Source organism: Aythya fuligula, chromosome 5, assembly GCF_009819795.1.
Source record: "Aythya fuligula isolate bAytFul2 chromosome 5, bAytFul2.pri, whole genome shotgun sequence".
Taxonomy (NCBI): Eukaryota; Metazoa; Chordata; class Aves; order Anseriformes; family Anatidae; genus Aythya; species Aythya fuligula.
In genome coordinates this window covers 24,519,655-24,533,462 of record NC_045563.1, presented here as the reverse complement: position 1 = coordinate 24,533,462, position 13,808 = coordinate 24,519,655, and the positions used below count along the sequence as shown (strand labels likewise).

At 39.1% G+C, this 13,808-nt stretch overlaps 1 protein-coding gene across 2 annotated transcripts in view; it reads left to right on the top strand.

The window, feature by feature from the left end:
• The first annotated feature begins 2,348 nt into the window (after positions 1-2,348).
• SLC25A21 (solute carrier family 25 member 21) overlaps positions 2,349-13,808 on the top strand; it is a 251,729-nt gene continuing 240,269 nt past the window's right edge. For both annotated transcript variants that reach the window (XM_032187582.1, XM_032187581.1), the window contains exon 1: positions 2,349-2,428. In XM_032187582.1, the coding sequence (XP_032043473.1) occupies positions 2,362-2,428 (67 nt within the window). In that variant the 5' untranslated portion in view covers positions 2,349-2,361. The remainder of the gene's footprint in view (positions 2,429-13,808) is intronic.

The window sequence follows — 13,808 nt, the reverse complement described above, 5'->3', positions numbered from 1 at the left end:
ATTTAATCTATGTTAGTTAATCTATTTGTTTGAATTCTAGCCATTGGAATGCTGGAATGCTATCTCTCTTATCTATCAACTGTAGGTATTTCCATCTTCACTTTTATAGTAATTATGTATGCCTTTCTTTACAATGGATTTTTTATTCAAAATTTTCCCTCTTTCTTGAGGAAAAGATGTAGTATTGTTAAAACAAAGCCAAATCTCTCTTTAAGGAACCTTTCCAGGAATGGAGGGTAAGGAAAACCACTATCTATTCTCTTCAGCTCTGCTGTGAGTCTGGGCCATCAAATGACGTGCTGTGAGACCTGAGTCTGGGCCATCAAATGACGACTTTAGTACTGTGCCTCTGGGGTGCCCAGGATTCACAGTGCCAAGGACTTTACCTTAAAGTCACTGGCTCAGTCGTTAAGTGAACATCTGGAAGCCTCACTCTTCCTAAACTAAAAATTTATGCAGACTGCAGACAGTAGTTAAATACCTATCTGAGGCATGAATAGAGTGTGTGAGAATACTGTTTGAACATATTAAACAGACCTAGCTTAATATGAATCATAAGGACTAGGAAAAAACTGTGTACGAACATTTGCCTTTAGTAGCTGTGCTGCAGGACTAAATATATGCAACTAGTTACAAATTATCTATGCTTTTAAGAGACTAGTATACACTGATGCCCTTCTAAGGTAACAGTAATTTGTTTTGTTTGTTCTCTAGGTGAGAGAAGTTAAAACATAACTATGTAAAAACTACCTTTATTTTCTGAAGAAGTGCCAGCAAATCTAGTCTCTTAGCTCTACTTCAAGATGTCCAAGATCACAAACAGTATTCGGAATCACTTTGAAGATCTGGTGAAGGATTTCTCACTCAAAATTGATATTCTTGTCTGCATTAACACTGTAGATCTGTCAGCAAGAGAGCAAACAAATAAATAAATATCCCCAATTATTTAGGTGATTGGTTAAACAAGCAGTCAAGAACTTTATTCAAGAGCCATTCTCTTAAAATCCATATTCTCAACACTGATAAATGTTCCTTTGAAATCAACAGTAGCTCTGCTTTCTTCCAAAACTGACATAATCATACTTGTAAGTATCCTCTCACTGTTAGAAAAGGAGCAACATTAAGCTCAGACAAGGCTTTACTTGAGTTAATAAAAATCAGCAGTATTAGAGGCTGTGAAATATGTGCAAAAAAAGGAAATGGAGAAGAATGCGGGAAACCACAGTAGTACTCAGGGAGAAGACAGAAACTGGAGACATAAGGAAAAAATATTTACTACTAGATGTTGGCAACCCAGGGGGTTGACTAGTGGAACAGGGTCAGTGATACAACAGGAAAAGCAAAAGACCACCTGTGATACTGCATCTGCTTTTGGAGGCTCTGAATCCATAAAAACATCTAGGTATTGAGTTGCTGATTAAGTGAGTAAGCTGTAGTTTATTAACCTAAATGCTGTTATGAACCTGGCACTTAATATAATGTATCTCTGCCCTGAGACTAGATGTCCTTGGGTGCTTCACATCCATACAGGTAGCCTTTCTTCCCCTTTCATCGCATAGCCTTGCCCACACAGCCTCTGCAGAAGAGCCTTTGGCCCACGTCATCCCCTTGTTGTTCCCTGGCATCTTCTGGAAAAGTGCTGGTTGGCCTAAGCAAAAACAACGCTGGGGACTGCCCAAACCAGGACTGATTGTGTCCCAGTGCTGGAGCCCAAGCCATGTTTACTTTACCATGAGGAACAAGCGGGTCCACGTAAGACCTGTAATAGCCACTCAAAAGACCTGGGTCCTGCGAACACTGAAGAGCTGGAAGCAAAGTCCAAAGGTTTTCAAAGTACAGTATGTTTCTGAAAGGCGGTGGGTGAAACAAATGGCTCTCCCGATCCCTCCTGGAAGTAGTGCCCGGGGGAACTTGTGGGCTTTCGCCGTGTAGAGGGCAGGACTGCAAGAAGCGTGTGCTGTAAAGCCCCCAAACGGGAGCGAAAGCCCAAGGTGTGTGGTGACAGGCCTTCCCCGTCAGTCCCCTGACAGAACACGACCGCTCTCCCCACCTCGGGGGATGCCGGCGCCTGCTGCCCCGCTCTGCGGGCTGGCAGCGGGTGGAGAGCCCGATCCCGGCCGCCACCAGCAGGAGCTGCGAGCCCAGCCCTGCCCTCCGCCCGCGGGCTGCCGAAGGCCGCAGCGCGGGGCTCGGCCCTGCCCTGCCCCGCCGCGGTCCCCCCGCCGATAACCGCGGCTCCCCCCCCCCGGCGATAACGGCGGCCCACGCCTCCCCCCGGCTCTGCCCCCTCCCGCCCCGCGCCATCTCGGCCCCGGCTCAGCAGCCGCTCTCCGGCCGCCCGTGCCCGCCCCGCGACTCAGCATGGCTCGGCAGCCCGCGGGCTTTCTTCAGGAGGCCTCTCACCAAATCGCCGCCGGAGGCTCGGCGGGTAAGTGGCCACTTCCCTCCCGCGGGCCCTCCGCTCTTCCCGCCCCGCACCGGAGCCCCGCGGGCTGCGGCGAGGCCGCTGCCGCCGTCCCGTTGCTCTCCTCAGGCGAAGGAGCGGCGGGGACCGGCCCCGCTCGGCGGCGGCTCCTCCCCCGGCGGGCGGCCCCGGGGGGTCCCGGGGCAGGGGGGCAGCGTTGCGAGGCCGCTGCTGCGACTCCTGCGAGTGTGCCGGCCCCCCCTGCCCGGGGGCGGGCATCCCCCGGGGCTCGGTGTATCGTCCCGGAGCACACCCCGCGGCCCCTCGGGCGATAAGGCTGGCGGGCGAGTCCCGTTAAACCGCAGCAGCCTCCGGTGGCCCCCCGCGTACTCCGGTGGGGGGTTCCGCCGTGGGCTGCAAGCCACGCGTGTCGAAACCACGTACTTCTGTCTGTCTGTGCCCAACGACGGCTCTGCTGGTTCAGTTTCTTGTTTCCCCTAAGTAAGAAGCAACCTAAAATATTGACGTGAGCCTACAGCGTGGCAAATGTTTGCACAACGGCTCGCTGTTGCAGGGTATGTTTGTAAATCCCGCTGGCATTTCAGCTATGCAGTGTGTTTTTAATTGTTCTTTAGTGTCTCTTTCGGGGTCAAGGTGCTGTTTTGCCATGTAGTGTTTTATGTGAAGGAGGACAGCTGTGCTTTATGTAACACTCTGGTTAACGTGTGAGTAGGTGCTCCCTTCCCTCTAATTCCCTGGCTCCCACTAAACCCACTCCTGTGGGCTCCTGCCCCCAACACGCAGTTGTGTGCTTCCTCTGTGTGCTCCTGACTCTGCATAGCCTTTGTTTTCAGCCCTCTGCTTTGGCGCAGAGAGGCATCACACCAGAAACAGAGAGGTCTGCTGTCTGGGCCCTGCCAGCATACTGGATTTACATAGCTCTAAAAATCCTAAAGCATTTTTAGGTTCAGCTCAGTACCATCCTGCTCTTCCCTTAGAAGAGAAAAGAAGGGTTTAATCTGCACCAGCCCCTTAAAGTCCATTTGTATCTGGAGAGATAGCGAGATGTTTTGCCAGCAGATGTTCTGCAAGATGACAGATTTCTCTGCCCATAGCTGAGGGTCTGTACGTTACTGATTCAGACTGATCTAACTCAGTATCTGTCCGTCTTCTGAAGGCAGCCTGCTTTCTTTACAGGCACTGTTCTTTGTTCACAGAGGTACAGGCACTTTGTCTAACATACTGCAAGGAAAACTGTCACTGAGATGAAGGCAGAGTCCTACAGAAGGATTAGAATTGGAAAACAGAGGGTGATGTAGGGAACAGAGAGGATGAAAACTGCTTGCACTTACCTGGTAGGCTTAAATGCTAAAGTGACAGCATTTTCCTTTCAAGGAGACAGCTAAGCTGCACCTAACATATTTTATTTATTTATTTATTTAAGTATAATAAGGAAAGCTTATTGTATCTAATCCAGAGATATGCAGTTAAGGTGCTTGCATCCTTTTGCTTAGTCTCCAGTCAGGCAGGTTCCTTAACTCTATCACTAACCTTAAATCTGTCCAGAGATCTCTACTCATTGATTTTGAAATAAACAAGGACTGTTCCTTACATCTTAACAATAACATCATGTCTGAGGGATTGGTAAGCCTATGGCTTAAACTGAGAGTTTTAAGGTATTGGAGGGAAGTGGATCAAACTTGAAAATTAACTTTCTTGGCACATGCTTAGAAGGTTGGTGGTGTATTTTGTGATTTAAAGATAAGACAGATGAGGAAGGCCATAGCTTTGAGGTCTTCAGGCCAATGGTTAAATTTCAGATTTGTGTAGATCCACCATGGAGAAAGTGAAAGCAGAAATGAAATGCTGGAGGGCATGAGTTGCTGACAGTGTACTTAGTATTTTACCCTTATAAGGAATTTGGTTGCCTGAACTTAGTTTTCCAGTATCTCTTTTAGACACCTTACATTGCTTTTGGCTGCCTTTGCAGAAGGACATAGGGCTCTTGTAGGGCTTTTTTCATGTTTACTAGCCTTGTGTGAATGTCACAGATATCTTAGACTGTATCACAGAGTGGTATTTAGTAGGAAACTGAAAAAAAAAATGTATATGATGGTGAATTGATGAATATATTTTTAAGAAGTTCTGATAGTCATAACTCACACAGTTCAGAAAAAAAAAAAAAAAAAAAAAAAAGGTAGGAAGCTGTAAGAAAGCTGCCATAATTCAGTGTCTTAGTCAAAACAGTGATAGAAAAGTAGCCAGGTAGTCAGGGAATGAATTGTACAGCAGAGTAGGTGTAATGAAGGGTCAGAAATACTGTCTGCATAGGTAAAATGAGACATTATTTAGCATCTGCATGTCTGATGCAAAAGGATCTGATAAGAAGTGATTCTGCTAGGTCGAGTGGAAAATGATTACAGATAAGCCTAAGCTGTCAGAACAGGAAGAAAGGGATTTTTGAAGCTTTATGGAAGATGACGGGACTTGTTCATGTACTTAATAAAGAGAGGGGAAGGGGAAAAAGAAATTAAGCGTGACCCCTAGTCAACAAGACTGATAAAATAGAAGATACTAGCATGCTGAAGTAAGGAGAAATTAAAGTATTCAGTGTTGAAAAAGAAAAGATTTAAACATACTGTTGGCTGACTGAGGCATTTCTAAGTTAAAGATAAACTTGAGTGGTGCTCTGATATTACTGAACTGTAGACCTCAGGCATGATGGGATCTCAGGCCTACTTCATGTCCGTGGCAGGGGGGGCATCTGCTTCTGGGTGGCTCACAGCCTGACTTCATATCAAGTTGAAAGCTCTGCTTCCCGAGGGTGAACTCAATCTCAAGTACGAAGTCAGTCTTGGCATATTTTTTCCTGTTGGCATTTCAGTGTGCTCCCATTTTCAGATTCCTGAGTGGAGGTCAATACTATAACTGAAAATACTTGATTTTGTTTGGGTGCCTTGGTGTATAATTGCAGTGAGGAACAGGAGTTTGAGTGAAATGGAACTGGGGCCCTTTGTTAAGTTTGGTCCCTTCCAGTACAGTGAGCTGATGGCATGCTCCTTTTCTCTAGTGGTTAATTAGTACACTGAGGCATGTGTGGCACGTACAGCAAAAATTAAACAAAACAAAATCTGTAAACTGTAAATCTCATTGCGAAAAGAAGAACATAGGAATCTGTAACTGCAGGACTGCTATAGATCTAGGAAACCTAAAGGCTATTTTAGCAGCTGAGTCAATGAAGGGTTAAAGTCACAGAAGAATAATTTTTCTAATTCATAAGGACCAGAAAAACATTTATTTATTTATTTATTTATTTATTTATTTATTTATTTATTTTCTGCCAGCGTGGAAAAGGCAGAAATTTAAGAAATATAGTAGTGTTGCATGCAAAGTCAATGGAAATTTCTTTCCAGAGAAAGAGGAATTGAATACTGCAAGTTACGTTGTGTGATACCTGGGTAGATTTGCCATGACATGCTGGGAACTGTCCCTTGAGTCAGTTTGAATGATGAAGTGCAAATGTCATCTCAAACAACTGCACAGATGACCCTTGGCTAAGTGAAGTAGCTGAATTTGGTTACCTGGAAGGTTATAGGATGCTGCTGCTTGGTATAGATGTGTATTTAATAATAGTAATAAAGGCTGCAGAAGGAAACAGTTAGCTAAAACCATAGGTAACATAAGTAGAAAGTAAATGTAAATGAGATTTTACGTTCACTTCTTTTGTTCCCATACACTTTCAAATAAATAAGATAAACGTCTTTAATACTGAAGTTAAAATGTTGAAGGGTTTATTTATTGTGATAAATACAAAGTGATAAATACAAAGGTGATAAATACAAAGATAACATGTCTGTCAAATCTGCAATATTGACTGGATCTTTAAGTACTTGTTTTGCTGTAATTCAGCATGCTTCTTTTGCTACTTCCATGTAATAAATTATCATAAGCTATTGGCTTTCTGTTATTGTGAGATGAATATGCAAAAGTATGTATAAAATGAGGTTTGGTTGGTTGCTTTTTAAAGAAAAACATTTACTTGCTGTGTAAGAACAACTGGAGCTGGTCTTTTTTTCTCGTTCTCCTTATTTTCATGAAACAGCAGGATTTCTGCCTGTCTAGACCTCTCGGCTTTGATTTTTTTTGGAAAGAGTTAGGTTTCCAGCTGCATTGAAATCTAATAGGATTTGGGAGTCTAATTCTCTTAAGCTCCTTTGAAAGTCCAAACCTTTTCTTTTGAGAGGTGTTTTATTTCAGGAGTAGACAAAGTTGATTATCCTGGATTGCAGCAACCCCTTTGAACCAGATCTACAAGCAGGAAAGCCAATCATCAGAGTAAGAGTGTTGGATGCAAATATAATATTAAAAGCAGTGTTTGGTCCTCCTATCACTAGAGGCATTAGGCAGACAAAAATCACTGCAAGGTATGCCAGCCAGCATAAGCTGTGAAACAACTTAAGTAATAGTTGTACAGGAAACACTTTCAAACAGCTGGAAAATCAGCTATTTTTATTATTTTTTTATCATTTTTATTATTATTATTATTATTTTTTCCCAAGGTGTTTAACTAATTTATTTTGCTGACATTTTTCTGGAAACTAAAGTTAGGGTAACTGTTCAGTGTTTTCCTAACTGCTCTTTTTCTTGCGTTTAAGCCAGGCATTCACATGGTATTTAAAATAATCACTTAATACTCAGCAGTAGTTTCAACTATCTAAGTTTATAGCTGAAACTATTAAATATCTCAATGTGAAACCATAATGTTTTAAAGTGATCAAACTTTGCTGTTTCTGAAGTCTCTTAAGACTGAAATATCTGAGACTACAGTTCATTGTCTTTCACCACCTGCACTGAACTGGCTGGCATTTTGGACATCAACAAAAACTGTTTGTATTAACAAACTGAGGGTGGGAAGCAGTCAAATAGTACTAGTTTCAAGGAAACATCTTACAAGCTAAATTATTCCCAAATAATGCACTTGTAAATGCACCAGTAAAGCCAATTTTCTCAGCTAGGCTGAGAAGTTGGTAGCATTCTACCTGATGCTGGACTTAGTGTTTTTGAGAAGACTTAGTGTTTTGCTTGGTTGGCAATGTGGTAAGGAGAATTTTGGGTGAAAAGAAGACTAAAAGAAGGTTAAGGGTTTGTAAGCTTAATACCTACATGCAATAAACCAGTGCACAGAGCAGCTAGCTGGAAGTATGCAGAACGCCAGGAACAAAGCAACTGCAGTCACTATGTGAGCATTCCCCAGTGGAAAGTTTTAGAGTATCTCTCCATCCACAGCAGCATATCAAACATTATTTATTTCTGTAAGTAACATTTTCAGCTTCTGAACCTCTCCCCTTCAGCTCACAAATAGTAGAAAATTCACCCCTGACTCTGAAAGACAGATCGGACCATTTGCTTTTTGTGCATCTTCCTTATTTAAAGGTGTTTTGGGGTTGCTTCAGAAAACCTTATTTAATTTTAGTGAAAACTAATGAAATTCACATGGGCTATCACACACTATACTGAAAATTTTCAGACAGTTAAGTAATTTGAAGAAACAATATTCTTGCAAGATAGTTAAAATAAAACAAATGAAAACCTCTATATGTCATGTATCGGGTGAACAGATGTTATTGGATCAGTTCAAAGCAGTGCTTTAACAAGCTATGAAAATCCTGTCTGGAACTACTAAATGTTTTTCTAGGTGTTCATTTTTTCAATGTAATAGCTTTTGTATGGGGATTAAGATATGAAGATGTAATTTTTAAGTACATGTTTATACAACAGCGATGAAAACTAAAGAGCTATAAGACTTCATAACTTTTGTCTTGACACCTGCTGTATGCTTATTACTTCCTGTGGAAGCTGGGACCTTGAAATGAATATTACTATTTTATTTTATTTTATTTTATTTTATTTTATTTTATTTTATTTTATTTTATTTTATTTTATTTTATTTTATTTTATTTTATTTTATTTTATTTTATTTTATTTTATTTTATTTTATTTTATTTTATTTTATTTTATTTTATTTTATTTTATTTTATTTTAGTCTGTGGAACCAGGAATTGCTCATAACAAACTTATTTTTTGAACCTGGGGATTAATTTTCAAACTAAGCTAGTGTTGCTTTGTTTCAGTGTTGGTTTGAATGGATAAAAGGAAAGTAAATAGAAGCATCCTGCAGCCAGAACTCATCAGTACCATTCTGTCTTTGTTCCAAGAGAAAATCTGGGGAATGTAGTTGGCATCCTACTCAATGGTGACAAAGCATACTAAGCACAAAATGACTGTGCAATAGACATTTATCATTAAGATTTTATACACATAAGCCTGAGGGTTTTGAGAAACGTTATGTATTTTCTACTGTTATGTTCTACTAAGAGTTTTTTTTTTTTCTCCAAAAAATAAATCAAAACAAACAAACAAACAAAAACCACAAAAAGCCCCAAAATTTAGTAATCGTGGTGACCTATAATTATTTGCTCTGTTACCCACAAGGTGGCAGTGTAAGACTACAATAAAATGCTCAATGTGTGCCAGATAAGTGAGAAAGGACGTTGAAGCTGTTACAGGTTAGGACACGGGAATTTGGATGACAATTCGAGAAAGCAAAGCTAAAAGACATAAAACAAATCACCATCAATAAATACTGGTTTCATATATGTGCTTCAAAAACTGAATTTGACTTTCCATAAGGCTACAGAATTGTAAACAGAAATCTGCAGAAGATTGTAAACAAACTTATATCACTGTTAAAGGGAAAAGGGTGGTGCTAAGGCAAAGGCACCACACAGAAGTCAGAAAACCTGGGATGAACTTCGGGCCCAATGGAATCAATATACAGCTAGCTACCGATTTCCATGGAAAGGAAATCCTGTTGATTGTTTTAGGAAAGCCTGTTGATTATTTTAATTTTACCATGGATTTCATAAACAAAGTTAATACCAGGTGTTAAAGGCTGCTGTAAGCATGTGATAATTTCTTTCAAGTATTAATAGGAATGTAACCTACAGCAAAGCATAAAAACTTGCCAATATATATATATATTTTTAAGAAAAAACTCAGAATATTTTATTGCAAACAATGTTGGACAAATTAGCCAGATTTCCAAGTTAGAGTATTATAGAATAGCAAGTATTATGTATGTAAAATCAAATATGTAGGTTAAACTAGTAATGACATCATAATTAAACTATGATGACATTATTATATTATGACATATGACATTATGTCATCAAAATTAAATTATGATGTCTATTTTAATGTTTATAGGCAAAAGAATCCATTGTCTGCAAAAGCAGTTCTGAGAAGTGTGTCCTTTGATAGCAACCTATGTGGTTCTGTTGAAGTGTTCTAGAAAGGAAAATGAAAACTGATTGTGATTATTTCTGTGTAGGGATTTTTGCCCATTAAGTGATATTAGAAGTTTTCCCTTAACCGTACCTCAGTTTCTGTGGTATTCCCTTCGATGTCCTTACGTTTGCAATCATCCATTCTTATGCTATTTACATTTCTATTTCAAACTAGCACAAGTTTGATAAGACCCACAAAATCATACCACTGAAAGTAGAAGAACTCATCAGTTGCTGCTGGCCTGACTGTCAAAATTTGCTCTGATAATTTGTTTTCTTATTAACCTAAATGCCTCAGACCAATCTAAATACCATGATTAAGGTTGGTATGAATTAAAAGTGCTGAAAAAAGTGAAGATGATTAGGATGTGAAAAAACAAACAAACAAACAAAACCTCAGATAGTAATGTGACTGCTAGAATCTGGAAGTCTTGAAAGTCAATCATGCAATGGACTGGCAGAACTGACATTGCTTCCATTATAGGAATACCTCTAAGTATTTTCCTGTAGCTGCATCGTGGTCAGAGAAAGCCTTATGTCTGTTCTGCTTCAACCAGAGATGAAAATGTATGATTCTGATAGTTGGCTGGGTTTGTAGTGGGTTTTATAGTCAGAAGCTCTCACTCTTTGATGCTTAATTATCATTTGTACAAGATAAATGTTAAACTTAAGTCATTATAAAATAGTTTCTGTACTACTACAGGTAGTTTCTGTACTACAGGTTCTGCAGTTCACATCAACCGCTTTTGTTGTGGAAGATGAAAGGTAAATAGTTGCAGGAAAAGCACCTGTTGTTTTTTCCTGCAGCAAGTCTTGTCCTGAGGACTCATTGCATTTTAAATATGATATCACTAACAGCTGGAACACCTAAGGCTGAACTGCCTATAGTAGTGATTTCCCGATGGGAGAATACTGTTATATCTGAGAGGGTCTGAAGTTTGTTGAGAAACTATACACGTGTTGCTCCCAACCCATACAATAAATAGGAAAGGAAACATGGGAGTAGTTGTCCTTTAGATCAGCTTTCCAGTCAGTAAACTACACCATTAACAGCTGCTTTCCCCGCCCCCCCCCCTGCCATCCCTAGTATTGTCGGACATGCATAATAGTGCAAACAAGAGCTGTTGCGTTGTTCATGCTTCACATCCTAAACTCTGCATCCAGCACTCTTTTTAGGCTTCTGTGATCATATTCTAGGTAGCGTCCATTTCTCCTAGATGTTCTAGTTCACCCTTGGAACAGCTTCTCCTTGAGAAGAGTTACCTATCAAAAAATAAAGCGATTGGCAGTATTTGGAGAGGAAAATAATTTTCAAAGAACCTGAGAGCTCTGAGAGTCCTCAGAGTCCTGCTCTTCACTCTCATTTTGTGATCTGTAGCTACAGAGCCAAAGCAATTACTGTTTCAAGGTAGTATTGTGTTGTATGGATGACTGCTCCATTCTCTTCTCTGAAATGGGACTGGGATTTAGAATGGGGTTAGGGCTGCTGGATTAACAAGGGGAGCCATGGCAGATTTACTTATTTTGCCTGTTAGTAAAAAAAATTAAATAGTAAACATGGAATGCTAGGTGGTTACTAAGATGGTTTGGTCTTTGCTTAAAACAGCTTTTACTGTGTTTTTATTATTTATTTATTTATTTATTTTTCCCTAAACAGCGAAGAAAATAACTATCAAGATGCAGTACGTTTTATGTGGCATATTCTTCCTTAGTGTAAAGTGTGATGATGGATATCCTAGATGACAAAAAGAAACAAATCAACCCCTTTTCCTGATTTGTCATCCAGGTTTTCTCCTTTCTGCAAAATTATACTTCTTAATAAAAGAAGAAATATAACATTATTGATTAGACATTTCTAAAGAGAAGGAAGAAAGCATATGGGCTGTCTTTCTGCAAATATTAAACAATGAATACTGTTAGAGACTAGACTAAATGGAAAAAAAAAAAAAGTCTTATTTAAAGTATGAAACTCATCTAGGTTAATGTCCATAAAGTTTAGATTAGTTCAGACTTTTCTTATTAGAATAAATGTTTCCTTTTTAAAAAGCATGATAATCATAATCAAGACTAAATTTGTTCTGTTATTTATTTTCAAAATGATTGTACATGTTTAGCAGACTTTTGATTTAAATCCCTAGGGATATATTGGAGACAGATGTTTAGATGACCTCATGTTTAAAGTAAAGTTATATTTGGACACTAGATTAAATTTTCCTTAAAATCTTTCCTTATATGATAGACTGTGGAGGGGTGCAGAAAGTATTGAATAATTTATGTTGAAAAGATACTATTTTATTTTTGAAAATAAGTTATTAGAGTTCAGTAGATTTTATTTCAGGGGACCCTCAAAACAAAATGTCTGATTAGGAAACAGCATATTTACAAATGAAAATATTGTTTCTGGTTGGAGAGCTAAATGGGAAACAGACTTTTTTTTTTTTTAAACTTCCTTGAATTCAAATATAAATTTACCATGTCATTTATACTTTCCACCATAGCTTTCTAAAGACTACATTAGAGTTTGTTCAGTCTTCAACTCATTGTACTTTATAATAGGACATAACAGTAGCTAGCATTTTTAGTGCTTTCTGGTTTTGAATGGCTAAGGAATAGTTTCAATCCAACTTTAGTTAGTGTCATTGTGTTGGTGGCTATGATGGTTCCAGAAGTTACACTGAACAACATTTTGGAAAAAACTCTTCAATATTTCATCAAGTCATAATTATCAAAATTGGCCTGTTGAAAATATATTGATTGACAGATAAAAATAAGTCTCTTCAGTCTCTTGAAGTTTATAGGCAACACTTGCTGTTAATGTATTTGGTTAGATAAACAAGTTACTGAGCTGCTGGAATTCTGCCCTTTGTAGTAATAACTTAAGTATTGTACTAATAGATGTATAGCTATTCTTGCCACTGCTGAATATTTTTCTTCCTAATTACAACTTTACTGGCAAAATCTACTCTTCTCTGTAGCCTGATGCAAAGGTTGCACTAAACCATTACTTGGAGGCTTGGCACTTGGACTGCAAAATACCTTTCACTCAGATACTATGTGAGCATTTCTGTGGGGCAGCCTTTTTTATTATTTTCAGTTATTTGGGTTGATTAAGATGGTGGATGTAGCCAGCAGAGCTGGAAATCTGTTTTGTACTGAGTGAATCTTGTTAAATTCAGGCAGCAGGTGAAGCATTTTTCACTGTTTTCATTGAGTTAGAACTGGAGTAGTCCTCTCCTGGATAAAACAAATTTTATTGCGGTACTTGGAGGCTCTTCTTTCTTGTAAGAATGGATATTGGGTGAACACTGGGATAAAAGACATATGTCTACTTCACAAAGGGAGTGGAAGGAGGAGACCTCATCCTGTTCCTGAAAAATGAGGTTTCATTCTGTCTTGTCTTTCTAGGGCTCATTGCTAGTAGGTGAATGCAGATGGAGAAAGGTACATCAGGCATGGGCAATAACTGTTTCGCACAGCATGGATCTAATTAAAGCCTACTGAAGGAATGTTGGTACCCATGTGATGCCATTACTGTAAGCAAATATTATTTTGTTTATCTTCTTCTTCCTGAATCAAGATTTGGGCTTTAGCTTCTAACTCTGGAAATAATAGCAAACATTCTTCTAAAAATCAATGAAAACCAACTGTTTTGCATAAAAACCAAGATGGCATCTGATATTTCACACATGAACTAAAAGAAAATATTACCCGTTTTTGAAGTGGTATATAAACAGAACTCCTTTTCTATATCAGTAGGCATAAGAATTCAAGCTTTGTTTATTAATTTGGAAAATCTGTAAAATGTATAATTTACTGTGTATTTGAACTTCTTGGTATCATTTCCTCTGTAAGAGTGTGCTTACCTGGAATATTTCTGGCAGCTAAAGAATAAACAGCAGGATCACAAGCAAAAAGGAAATCAATAGGGAAAAATAAATTCATGTAAAATTAAAGTTTATACAAACACAGGTATCTTCTGCAGACTTTTGAAAAGCAAGAAGTGGCAATAAAATTGGAGCAGGTGGTCCTTAAACATCCACTAAAAATGTCACTTGTCA